The sequence below is a fragment of the Aplidium turbinatum genome, chromosome 7 (assembly GCF_918807975.1).
Source record: "Aplidium turbinatum chromosome 7, kaAplTurb1.1, whole genome shotgun sequence".
In the NCBI taxonomy this organism is placed as follows: domain Eukaryota; kingdom Metazoa; phylum Chordata; class Ascidiacea; order Aplousobranchia; family Polyclinidae; genus Aplidium; species Aplidium turbinatum.
The window spans coordinates 33,214,473-33,228,034 of NC_137478.1; the positions used below are offsets into that span (position 1 = coordinate 33,214,473).

A 13,562-nucleotide genomic window follows, 5' to 3' on the forward strand; every position below is an offset into this window, starting at 1 on the left:
GAAACATCGTGAATCTGGGGTGGTAAAAGGATAGACCCTCGGCCCCAGACGCTCACACGACGACGACCTAGCGGCAAGATAACATGTTCTCATTTATTTTAGTTTCGACGCGAGATTTATATTTTGTTGAGTTTGATGAAAGGGTCGAACATGATTCATTTAGTGGAAACATTTTCTTTAACTTTGTAACTTCTCGACAATAATTCAAAATCTCTCAACCATTCAAAAACTCTCCTTTTATTAATAAACTTTAAATTGAAATCCAGTTGTATTTTTGCTCATGATTGTTCTTCACTGGGTGGCGTCCTATCGTCGAGATCGTTTTCCTTCAACTTTCGTTTCCCTGGAAACAATTATAAAATAAAAAATTAAGCATGTCATTTGCGACTATGACATCACAACATCTTAATCATGGACTATTAATCAAGAATGCTTCAAAACCAATTTATTTGTTTGTTTAACTGTTTTATTTATTTGGAATTTGTTGGTTTAATTTTATGTAATACATTAACACTTTCAAGTCATCAAGACTGATGTTGAGGTTTCAACACTTTCGTTTGCTCTTCAATGTTGTCTGAGTGCTAGCGACAGACATGGCCTTTCCTTCCATCTCAGTAGCTACTCATACAAAACTGCACGATTTAAAGAATGAAACCTTTTAAGTTTTGCCACTTTTCTGTCTATTGAAGCGCTGGTGAAACAACATTAAAAGCCAAAGTGAAGTCACTTCTGCTCATTGCCTTTATTGACGAAGAGATGTTTTACAGGTTTCTGTTTGCACTTCTGCCAAGAAACACCTGTTCGCAGTTCTGTGACCGAACTTGTGACAGTGGTTGAAAACCTCTACGAGTGTGCAAATGCAAAACTCCTAGAAATAAGCTTCAGAAGAACTTTCTGGGTTTGAAATTGAACATGCACAAGTTTTCCTGGATTCAAGCGGTTATAGTGTTTCATATTCAAAAAATTAACCCAGATCTTCTACCAAGTAAAAAAGTTGTAGGTTGTGGCTGTGTCTTCTTGAAAAGATCATTGTCCGTCAAAGTAGTCCCTGTGTTGTGAATGGAAGGATGAGGCTCAAAGTCATCCAACTCATCATCTTTACTTGTTCCGGGAGTAAACGTCAGCACAAAGTCTGTCAAGAAACAAAAATCATTTTCTTGATAAAGTTCATCAAGAGTAAAACATCATTATGTCATCATTACATCATAATGTCATCATTACGTCATAATGTCATCATTACATCATTATAAACGATTATGACAGTCAATCATAATCGTTTGTAGCTACAATCATATCGTCACTCTGCAACTGCAGGGAGTGACGTGCGGTTATTGATGGGTAGTTGCATCGGGCCCAAGTTGAAATCTTATTTGCACGAAACATTGCTCGGTTACATCTTGTCCATGGGGAGCTAGGGTTCCGTACGACGGCGTTTTGTAAATGTTCATTAAATGTAAAATGTTCATCAAATAGCTGTTTATGTGCTGTATGGACAGAAGTGACAGTAGAAATGAGGTCTCGTGCTGACTGCTGGAGCAATGGGCAGGAGAGCATCGGAAGCTTGCTTCAAGAAATTAAAATTTATTAAGCACAAAACTTACGTTTTCTAACCAAGAAATTCATGTCCTTCGCAGACAAATAAAACTCTGTCAGAGCAGATACAAACCAGGCTCGTGTTTGGGTTTGCAGCAATGTACGACCAAAACGCCTTTTAGATCACGTCAGTCAATTTCCACAGCTCCTCACAGAAGCAACCATGGTCGTTGAGACGATAATCCGGGCTCGGTACCGACAACATCTTTGGGCTCCAAATCAAGACATTTCCAAAGTATAAGTGGAAATTCCTTCAAAATCCCCGGCCTCTTGAAAAGGTTACATGCCCCGAAAGTGATCCCGGACCGGGACAAAAATTACCCGTGGACCTCCTGGCAACGCTATTGCAAGCAACTTATTCATTTGTTTTTACTATGAAATCCTCGTTTCGAATCCTCATTCCACTCACCACTATCCCTGAAATCCGATTTCATTGTCGACGAATTCATTCCAAAGGAGATCATGTCATTCCCGCTTTCGTCTTCATCGTTGACGAGAACCTGATTTGACGGCTCAAACAAGGTGAAAGGGGGGTCAGTGAAATCATGAGACCTGCTAGGACCAACTTCCGCTGCAGGTGCACCGTCTATGAATCTGTAGATCAAATTATTACGTCGTCATTAAGCTGCGAGACGCAACATTTGTTTCGATCATTATGACGTTGTATCGGACCACGTTTGTGACGTCAGTAAGCGAGCATTCGGAGCAATGATCTTATTTGTGACGTACCTCCTTGACACGATCATTCCGCTCCTCAGCTCAAACTGGCCGGTGTCTGGGGGGAGACCGTCTTCAACTGGAGACCTACATGTGGAATCACAAGCAATCAGAAATACAAACATCACGAGGTAACCTAGTAAATAGTCACCAGAAAAACGCAAATTAATTTTATTACCAAATGCCTGGTGAACAGTCTCTCTCTGTTTTTAAAAATATAAAACTTGGTCAAAAGTTGAAGATCTATGGTTCATTGGCTGCACATTCTTATTCTGTTCCAGGTCGAAACTTCATTGAAATATCTACAGAAGCGCTCGGCCTCAAATAATACTTGGCTTAAATGGAAAGGTTTAAACGTTTAGTGGCAACCCTGGACTCTACGTGCTGCTCCCCACAAACAAACTTCATACATACCAAGCAAAGTTGTCACTTGCGCCATCTTCTAGCAGGGTGATGGGGAAAGGGATGAAGTCACCCACTTTGTTGGGAGCCAGCGTCGACCCAAATTGTGGCCCGCTTGGATAAAGGGGCCCATCGAATGGAAGGGAAGCTCCTACAACACCGGGGTTGCCTAGAAATGTTGAAATTAAAAGTTGAAATACTCTCGAGGAGCCGATCTGAACAGTAACTGCTCCGGTGTGTCAGCTGCGACTCTGGAGGCGTCAAACTGTTTCGTTCGTTATGTTTCTTCATTCAAGCGCAATGTTAGAGTTGGTGCACTTAAAACAACGCTTGCTACGGGGATATATTTAAATCCACGTTTGAGAGAACTCTAGTTTTGCTCCTTTTTGATATTATGCCGTCACTTTTGTTGTTATGTTCACAAGGTAACAATACATATACATAAGCTAAACAATAAACAATAAATACTATTAATGCTACAAAAAGTGCTCAATGCCAAGCAAAAAGCCAAGCAGAACTAATTAAATCAAATATAGTTAATATACTCTCTAAATTCAAATAGTTTTTATTTGAATAAGGACCTTCTGATGATCCTCCTTTTAAGGTGAAACAGGCTGTAGAGGTTTTGGAAAGTAGTAACTATATTTAATGTATAGAAGCTATATATCACAAAAAAAAAACAATTAAAAAAACGCACAAAACGTTGAAACTCTTGAATAATTAAAAACAATTAACTGAAATTATTAGTAATTTATTAATTCTTGCAAGTTCTCAACCAACCTTCCATGAGGAGCTGATTAACTTGCTGGACCACATTTGCCATCCGCTCTCTCGATGCGGACACAGATCTCATCATGGAGGAGTCTGCAGTTGCCTGGCCCGCGCTTTGCAGAGGGATTGCGTCATAATTCGCCGCGTTTTCTTTTGTCGGAAGAACGTCATCAACGTCGACGTCATTCGGGACGTCACGAGAAGGATGCTTGATGGTCACTTCGTCGTCCACGTCATTAGTACCGCCGTCAAACGTCACGAGATTATCCAATGAAGCAATGCGATTGATGATGTCACTATTGCCCATCAGCTTGGTCAGTCGCGAGGTTGCGATTTTTGATCTCGCCAGCAAGTTGTTCCGGCGGATCTCGCTCTTCATCACCGGGTCGCTACACATCGTGCTCAGCGCTTTTTCGGACATCGCGTCAGGTATTTCGTCATCGACATCGTCATAGTTGGTGTTCACCTCACGACTAAGACTAGTTGTCTTGACATCTCTTTCTACTTTTTCTGACGTATGAACGACGTCATCAGTGACCGGCTGGATAGTCACGGGAGATTCCCTCATTACATCTAAGAACAAAATTCACACCAAGTTACAAAGCTCCTTTGTAAAAAAGCAAGAAAGTGGTGAAATGATACCAAGATATCATCACCGCGTTGGCTTGGAATCGAACCAAGGCCCAGTAAAACGAGTTGATCTTACCAGGCTGAGATTGAACGGCTTCCTCAGCAGGTTGTGGATCAGGAACTTCCTCCTCAACCTTTTTGTCACCTTCCTTCAAATCCTTCCTCCTGTAGTAGAGGTAGGCTCTCGGCACCAGCACGTTCTTGAAGTAACAGCCGATTCCATAATCTCTGAACAATATTAATAGAGGTAAGTTTTAACCAAAGGTCCAACCTAATTAAAGACATTTTAGATCTATCTAGTCCTAGTGGATGTAAAATGTACATTATCGAACAAGTTATCAATGTCAAGTGTTGTTAGCTGACTGACATAGTTTTATTGATATTTTCTTCCACTGTGAAGTAATTGAGGAAATTATGAAATCACAATCGATGAATGGAAGAAACAATAACGTCATACTCATTAATGACAACCTCAATGGGTTTTGACTAATAATAATAATAATAACAATATTTATATAGCGCCACATCCACAGTCAAACTATGCTCCTGGGCGCTGTACATGACAATGGTGATAATTAATACGGTAATTTCAGTCATAATCTTCATTGATAAATGTTCATTGATTAATAAAACTTTTCTGTTTTTAGTGAACCACCCAGCAAACTGTCCACTTGAAGCGGTTGACTGTCACTTATCATTAGTCTCGTCCTGTTGCTCAACACAACAAACAGTGTACCAGCCTCATTTTTGTAATCAAATATCGATTTCGCTTTTAAAGCATCTTCAGGTTGATATTGTCAAGAGCAAAATAAAAATAAAAAATTCTTCAAAGGTTAAAAATGAGGCTGGTACACTGTTTGTTGTGTTGAGCAACAGGACGAGACCAATGGGTTTTGATCCCACACTCAAAGAATGAGTAGCAAGCACTTTGACTATTGCGTCATAATGCAGAAAACAATAATCTCAACTACCGGGCCAGTTGCTTCCGATAATCTGCACAAGATTCATCTACAGAGTTGAAAAAATCGAAAAACGATTTCTTCTTCTCTCGTTCGAGTCGACTTTCGGAATCTGGAAAATAAAAAGTTTTGTGTTTGGTGAAGTTCGAGTCTTGAGAAAGCCTGGAAGCTCCAAAACAAAACTTCGGCGGCAAACTTTTCATTAATTTCCCATGTACCGATGATCCAAAAGGATGGGTATGTGATGAAATATCTTTAAAAAGTGGACAGTGTCACAATACATCAGCAAATTCAATTTATTAAAGCAGAGCTTTCGCTACACACGTTTGGCTTCATCAGTACAGCCCTGTTTGAATAGAAAATTGATTGCAGTGTTTGCTGTTTAATGCTTGAAGGAATGACGACAAGGGTTCAGTTCCTGAGGTGTGCAGACAGCTTGTCGAGGCCTTCTACTGAGTGATATCCTATTGGCTGGATACAATAGCTTCCGCGCAACAACATGCTTGCTACAAGGCTCAACTTTCCTCAAAACGTTTCAAGATTAAAAAGAGGTGCACATCAACTTAGAAAACAATTATAAATTCCTTTTTCTTTTTCCAGTTAGTTTTTCCCACATTTGATTATAAATTTCTTTTACGTAAACCTAATCCAAGATAAGGTTGAACAAATGCTCCTTCAATCAGTGACAAAAGAAACAACGTTGCAGTCCACGAAACCCTCCGTCAACCTAGCATCCGTATCTACAATTGGACGAGGTGGAAGTTTTATCAGCTACTGAAGGTCAGTAGGCTGTCATGGCAACCTGTTGAGCGTGTTCATCAATGGCGATACAAAGCTCTGAAAAACGGAAGCCACTTCAACAAGAAAAAAATTCTGCCACTGCATTTGAAACCTCGAACCAATCAGAAGCACCGTTGTCTGTGACGTCAACCAATCAGAACACGATATAAGAGGATACCGACAAATTGTGATCCTTCTAGCACTCAGCCAATTAATCCTTGTTTTGAGCTTTATTTGGTGGTTATAGAAGAAAAAAGAGTATTCCTAGCAGTAACCCCTGCCTAAGCCAACCAACTGACAGAGAATCCATCTCTTGATTTGCTTTGTACCATCTGCTTTTCGCCCTTTTTCACGTCACGGAAACGTAGCTTGTGATTGGTTCCAGGTTTCAGATGCAGTGGCAGAATTTTTTCTTGTTAAAGTGACTACCATTTCTTGAAGCATCTGTTCTGACACAAACAATTTATTTATCTCCTAATAGAAGGCAAAACAGTGGCAAAATTTTTTCTTGTTAAAATGACTACCCTGAAAAACCTGCCTGTCGCCATCCAGTGGATGACCGATCCTATGGCGGAAACGACTTTAGGGCCTCGATAGTCCAGCAGCCTGTCCTGAAAGTGCATCGGAATGTGATCACAAGAGGGACTGTTGCTTGACGACCCTTCGTCGCTGTCTGGTAAACAAAGACAAAAGTTACCATGTGACATATTGTTGGTAACTGCAAGCAGCTCTGGTATGTTGAAACACACGCCCACAAGTGGTTGAATCAAATAGGTGTCGACCGCGCGCACAGCTAATCGGGTTGCCCATTTCTAAACTACCTCGCACGATATAAAACAATCATAACAGGGATGCAATGGAGAGATAAAAGCACATGAAAAAATAACAGGTTCAATTCACAACAGTGCAAAGTCAAACAGATCATCACCTAATCCTCCTTTTGTATCTTTTGCATTTGAAAATAAAAAATTAAAAAAACTTCTTTGCAACTACTCGTCGCATGCTCCAACGGGGTAAATACTTTTGTCAAGTTTGTTTATAAACGAACAAACCCTGGAACAATGATTCGAGTTGCATTGGATTGCTCCTCCTGACCAGGGCCGGATTTAGCTGATGGGGGGCCCGGGGCATTTTTAGATCAGGGGGCTCCCGTGCAAAACAATTTTCGCGCCTAATGCGGGAAAAACTTCCTCTACGTCTACAGTAGCATTAATACAGCGCTGCACAGTATTTTGCAGAAACTTCAAAAGCTGAAAGAAAAAAATAACGCAAAATCACATTTTTTCCACGTAGGGGGGCCCTTTAAAAGTTGGAGTGGCTATTTTTAAGAGCGATGACTAAACATAGGGGCCCACTAGTGGATTGCGGGGGGAGCGAGGTGGTGCTCACACGGCCCTGAACTCATTGATGATGATGATGATAATGATAACGATGACGATGATCAATAAAAGTTTTAGCAAAGATCTTTCGAAAGTAAGAAGTGAAATACCTTCTGCATCTGCGTCACAATCGTCATCTCTCATCATCACGTCACGATGCGACATTATGACGTACTCGCAGTCGACAGGGTTGAGGTCGATGGTGAAAGACTTGTAGAGAACGTCATTGCTGAAGTAATTGTTCGGTAAGAACTCGAAACGGATCGTGAACCCGAGAGAAGCGTCAGCTGGAGACAAAAATTGACATCACAAAACAAGAAACGAATCAAAAGTACGAAATGGTCAAGTTCAATGGTTCAAAAATGGTGTCTTTGTCAGGTTTATGGATGATCTCTTTGAGTGGTTCATGGATGGTCTTTTTGAGTGGTTGAAAAATGGTCTCTTTGAATAGTTCACAAATGGTCACTGCGGGTGGTTCATAAATAATCATTTTGTAGGTGATAGATAGGCAACTGTCACCCTACTTTTGCTTATTTATCAACAGTAGCCTCATCCATGGCCACCTGAAGATGTGGCCTGATTTGTTACATTTTGCAAACTTTGATTGCCGCTACTGCTAACGTTTGACCGACATTTTCTTAGATTTTTTTCCTTTTTGCTGTCTCCTAATGATATAAAAGCTTTTCGTTGCCTTGGGGAAGCAATAGCAAATGAGAAAAAGTAAGTTGAAAAACGCTGAATCAGACTGTTATTGAAAATTAACAGTCTGACTAAAATCTTCGAAATTAAATTTTCTTTGTTTTTCAACATCTGAGGATGTTAAAACCTATTGTGTCATCTGGGGAAAACAGTAAAGAAAGTGTAAAAATATAAACTTTAGAAAAATTTATTTAAACGTTCGCCAAAAGTTAGCAGAATCTAGAAATTTCTGCAAAATGTGACAAATTAGGCCATAGCTTTAGGTAGCCATGCCTCATCCTACCTCGGTCTCACCTGCACATGGGTTAGTTTCATAAGACTCGGACAACATAGGAATGGACTGGGGCATAGCCGGTTCTGTTTTCACGCTCTTCAAACTTTTAAGAATATCGATGTCTCCCGGATGTATCATCTGCCTCACAATGGGATCCGCGCGTAAAAGCACGTTCGTCCAGAACTCTTTGCAGGGTTCGGTGAAATGTTTGTCATCTGCCGCACAATTGTTACGTCACAGCATTCATAGCAAGCCGCATTGTTTGCGACACAGGTTAAAAGTTTAATTCAGATAAGCTACAAATATTTTAAAATGGCAACTTTAATAAAATTAAATGATCCACAATCTTGGTGGGATAACAAGCGGAGTCTAGAATTTCTACACTTTCGCAATAATTCCAGGCTTGTTACTTTTAGCGTCTGTGTGTTGGAGTTGACAGAAAGTTGATCACTTTTGTTGCGAAGCGTTTGAAATACTTTGTTCAACATCTGGTATTGAAATTGATTGTTTTCTAATTAACGATTCTGTCGATGTAGCTTGAAGATTGTTAACAATATTATTGTCGATTTCATAATCGGCAGCCATGGCTGAAAGCACGAAAATGTGTGGAATATGGGACGATAAATTTCAATTATGACATGGAATGGAAGATTTTGTAAAGTATCAAAAATGGAAACTTTTCACTTTCGTCCATGACTCGCGCATCGTCTGTGACGTCAGCACTCACTTGAAGCAAGCAGGCCGTCAACGTACCCACGAAGATCCGCAAATTCGTCGCTAGGTGGGGTGAAGGAGATTTGACAAGAATCCAGCAATGCTTTGTCGTACACCGTGTCTTGGTTTCTGAAGGAAACAAAAATATTTAATTGAAGTCTGAAAAAAGAATTATCTTCCACTGAGCGAGAAGCGTAGGCTGCAGTGGCTGTATGCTGTAACAAACAAGCATTGTGCAGAGCGCGGTGTTGCCATGGTGCTTGGTTGGGTTAGCGAAGACTCTGATAAGTTATACGACTCCTGCCAAGCTTCTTCATCAGTAATTTTAACTTCAATCCTGCCACCAATGAAGCCATTATGATGTCATGATGATGCCACAATGTCGCCGGGTTATCTAACGCCAGGTTCAGTGATGAAGACACCTTGGAAATAACCCATAGATTCAAACTCACCTTGGATTCAAGTCCAGCAAGGTTTTCCTGAGTGAAAAGAGGGGGCCATAGAACTTCCTCGTGTATAGGTTTTCCAACTCCAGAACATCTTTCTGGAATCGGACTTCCAAATTGGCGAATTGATTGTGGATGATCGCGAGAGCTTTATGACGTTGGTTAACGTTTTCTCTCTGCAAGACAACCATGTATAAGCAGCCCAGTGGTGTTAGTTTGTATCGACGAAGAAGAACAATAATATTTGAATCCTGGAAATTAATCTTTCTGTTTCAAAAACTTTTTTAAAACTAAGAGCTCTTTACTTGAAGAGGTTGCAGATATCAATCTCTAGATACAATTTTGGTAAAAAGGTGACTTTCTTTAACCATTGACAGATAAAACCAAGCAACCACACGGCATTTAACATAATGCAATTAGAGTGAACAAAAAACTATAAACTACGAGCGTTTTCGGCCATACTCAAGTTAGCCCTTCTCAAGTAATGAAAATAACTGATTTTACAATAACATCTACATTGAAAATAACTGATCTATACAATGAATTGAAAAACGAAATGCACAAGAATGAAACTGCAAAGCAGGAGAGAATCTCTAGTTAAATCTTAAAATCCTTCACTTTTGTAACCCCAGTTGTGAACAATGTGTTTTTAATGCATTAAATTGAGTTTCGCTTTTATCAGAAAGATTGTTGATCATGTCACAAATGTAGATTGAACGTTTCATTTCAGCCTCATCATTTACACATGACTAAGGGAACTGTGTTCCGAAAGCTGGTGAAAAACCGCTATTCCAACAGCCAACTGGCAACATTGGGCTGAAAAAAAAACGTTCATCAATTTCCACTTGTAAAAGTATTCTTGGCATCTGGTGAAAAAAACGAGTGCGGCGATTTAAAGAACACCCTGCGACGAATGTGGAATATTCTTGTCTGGAAGAAAAGAAAATTCGTCCAATTAGTGACAACACAAGCGATCCATTTGTTACCTTGATCTTGAAGTCTGAAATCTCGCATTCTAAGTCGCTCGTGTTAGCCGATTGAGTGACGTACTGTGTAAATGAAGAAACTTTATCGACAAGTCAAAACTCAATAAAAACTTTTGAAGGGGTGATTGGTGCGGTACAAAACTTGAAAATTGCGAATAGAAGATTGCACAATGCACATAGCTCGAAGCTGCAGGTTTTTGTCTGACTCTCTTCCAAAACTTGTGTATGTGTGCGTTCAGGTTTATTTCATTCTGACATTAGCTCCTGAAGAGAGTTAGACAAAAACCTGCAGCTTCGAGCAATCAGAAACATTCCACTAAAAATATTTTTAAAAGGGTAAACATCAAATAAATCCCAAACGGAATAAATTCGTGCAAATTAACTTGCAGTTTTGTTTGTGGTTGCATAGCCACAAACTTCGTCAGTGACGTAAATTCAAATAAAAGACGTCACTTTTTCCTACCAAATTAACCCGATTTCATTAAAAAATGACGCAACAGCTCAGGGCAGGTCTATAAAGAGAAATACAATGACATTTTATAGCTGGCAAAATGTCTAACGCAATTATGTATCATGTAACCACCCACAAAAATGCAAAATTTTCAGAAGCTGGAGGAATAGTTTAAATGACTCCAATTTTTTTCCTCAGGTTAATTAGATATATCTAAACAATATTGTATCTACCCAAACTAAAATTATTTCTGGATAAATTGCGTTTTTGACCCCATTTTTCGATTTTTGAGCCCCATGAGGAGGCTGAAGACAATTTGTTACGAATCTCAAATTTTCTCATGATTGTTTTCTCACTCATTGGCACCATTTCCCCACTACTCCGAGAGAATTAAAAAAATAGTTCAAAAACGAGCCACCCTAGTCATCAGCCTCTAACTGAAAAATCTTTCCAATTGACTTTAAATGCGAGTAGCAATGTCTAATTTAAAGCGACCAAACCCTCTCAAAATGGCCAATAACAGCTTACCTCTATCAACCTAGGGCCTGCACTTTCTTGGATTTGTCTTTGTGCTGCAACAATGTTCAGCTTGCTGCACAACTGGGAATAAAACTCCGGATTTCTCCAAACTGTGTTCACTTTCTAAACAATACCTTGATGAAATTTGCTTTTCGATTTGTTTTCACCTTTCTTTTAATTGGCCAAAATGGAGCAGAACTTTCCGAAAGCCAAACTGCTCATGGACATGCGAGCATCTGACATTAGCAATTTGCAGAAACAAGTGGGCAGTACTAGCTAGGTATTTTGTCTTCTATATTTTGTGATAAAATGCAGCGCAAGAAATTGATTCTCTTGACGAAATAGCGACACTTTGGTCGCAAGACTCTTGAGCGACGAAAGTGTGGCTATTTCGTTACAATTTTAATCTAAGTAGCTTTGCACAAACTACATTTAAATCACTGACCCCAGCTTCAGTTGAAATAGTTCGACATGTGACATTTTACTTTGCAGAGAAAAACCAAGCCTCTGTAATTCAACTCTCTGCAAGTGCAATGGGAAACGTTCTTTGAGGACGGCTGCTTTCATTCGGCGGCGCCCAGTGGATGGAGTAGTTTACAGTCAACAAACTTCGTTCGGTCAATCTTGGCGGCCAGGTCTACGCCAGTGGTTCAAGGCCTCAACACAATCTTCCTAGTTTAAACTTCAAAAGATGGTTTTTATTTGCATTTTTCAAACAAATTCCGCTTGGAAAGTTTCCCTTGTCACTAAATTCATATTATATCCACTAGGCTGCGCTAACTTGTTTATAATCGTAAGGGGCCTCCGCTTTATCGTGGGTAATTTCTAAGAACAAAATATTTCGGGAATCACAGGCACCTGAAAAAGACACCGTTCACATGGAACATAAGAGGGGCTTCTGTGTGACTTTATCTACAATTCTAGATAGGGGAAGGCGGGGCAAGTTGAGCAGGTTTTTTTTTTTAAATCAAATTTTTTTTTATTGCACTAACTTTTTCGAAGACTCAAGTATTGCATTTCAAAAACATGCTAATAAGCCAAGTTTTTAGACAAAAACTGGCTGGTTTTATTTATAATTTTGCCCTGCATTCGAGTTTAAGTAACGATTGCACAACTTGCCTCGGATTATTTTTCTCGGGCAAGATCTGCAGCACAACGGGGCAAGCTGTGTAGCACCATGGAGTAACTTGAGCAACACTAGGGGCAAGTTGAGCAACATAAAGTATAACATAAAATTACGGCCGGCAAAAGTACAGACAATTTAACAAATCAGCTATTTTTGCATTCATTCACGTGGAAGACTTTGAAACTATGTAAAAATGGCTAATAGGCTACAACATTTTTAAAGAACAAAAAAACTTCAAGAAAACTAACAAATGTACGAAAAAATTTGACCTGCAAAAATACAACTACATCATATGTCTACTGACCCCTACTGCTAAAGTTTGACTAGTTCTACTGTGCATCCAAAAAATCAAAATTTCGTTTGCATCCGAATTTAGATCCTAAGACCTAAACACCTTATATCGTTGATCAAGCCTAACTGGTCCAAAAACTGATAACTGCGATTCACGTGCTTCAAAGGCATTACGGGTACAATATAATAATGGCGTTAAAGATTCATTACGCTCTTTATTTCCTTTCAAACGGGGACTTGCTCAACTTGCCCCGCCTTCCCCCTACTGAGATGCTTAGTGATGAAATTCCTTCAACCTTTGTCGTAAGTGCAGCTTTAATATGTTGCCGCCACGTTATTTGAATGTTACGTTATTTGAATTGTTATGTTACATGTTACGAAGACCACCGTTTTCAAATTAATAGGACAAATTGCATAGTTTGGGCTTTTGCTGTGCCAAATTAAAAGCAAAATAGTTTATTGAATTCACTCAGTTTTTGTGTACACGCACGTTTTTTAGAGATTTGGAGAAATAACAAGTTTTTGCTTCTTAGAAAGTTACTGTAGCAGTAATGTAAAAATACCAACCTTTACCGGTGCGATTTTTGGTAATACTTTTTTGATTTCCTTTTTTTTCTTTCTTCGAGTTAATTTTCGAATTTTTTTCGGAGCCATGTTGTCATGAGTCAGCGAATGAATTGTTCAGATAAAAAAAATTCAATTTCGTTAATTTATTGTAATTTTTTGTGACATCACAAAAGATTATATGTTGCAACAGTTAAATGTGTGACGCGACAGAAGCCAAAGCCTTAGATTTCCTAATCAATGATTTTCAATCGGCGATCC

General features: G+C 39.4%; 1 protein-coding gene across 2 annotated transcripts; it reads right to left on the reverse strand.

The window, feature by feature from the left end:
* Window positions 1-217: 217 nt before the first annotated feature.
* LOC145774553 (uncharacterized) lies at window positions 218-13,512 on the reverse strand. Of its 2 annotated transcripts, none has more exons than XM_082585821.1 (16): window positions 13,311-13,512; window positions 11,330-11,443; window positions 10,351-10,413; window positions 9,371-9,540; window positions 8,932-9,047; window positions 8,225-8,419; window positions 7,342-7,518; window positions 6,391-6,525; window positions 5,085-5,184; window positions 4,190-4,341; window positions 3,493-4,056; window positions 2,725-2,881; window positions 2,323-2,397; window positions 2,003-2,187; window positions 983-1,132; window positions 218-343 (listed from the first exon to the last, which is right to left on the reverse strand). In XM_082585821.1, the coding sequence occupies exons 1-16, from the start codon at window positions 13,389-13,391 to the stop codon at window positions 279-281; spliced, it is 2,499 nt and encodes an 832-aa protein (XP_082441947.1). In that variant the 5' UTR covers window positions 13,392-13,512; the 3' UTR covers window positions 218-278. The 2 variants fall into 2 exon arrangements, with proteins under 2 accessions (XP_082441947.1, XP_082441946.1); XM_082585820.1 differs by having other exon boundaries at window positions 13,305-13,512.
* Between the last annotated feature and the right edge of the window lie 50 nt (window positions 13,513-13,562).

Bases quoted from the DNA above. Each gene is read 5' to 3' on its own strand.
- LOC145774553 (XM_082585820.1), bottom strand. From the start codon at position 13,391: ATGGCTCCGAAAAAAATTCGAAAATTAACTCGAAGAAAGAAAAAAAAG. The intron at 4,057-4,189 runs GTAAGATCAACT...TTTTGTTCTTAG, and splicing joins AGCCGTTCAATCTCAGCCTG to ATGTAATGAGGGAATCTCCC. The intron at 2,882-3,492 runs GTTGGTTGAGAA...CAACATTTCTAG, and splicing joins TAATCAGCTCCTCATGGAAG to GCAACCCCGGTGTTGTAGGA.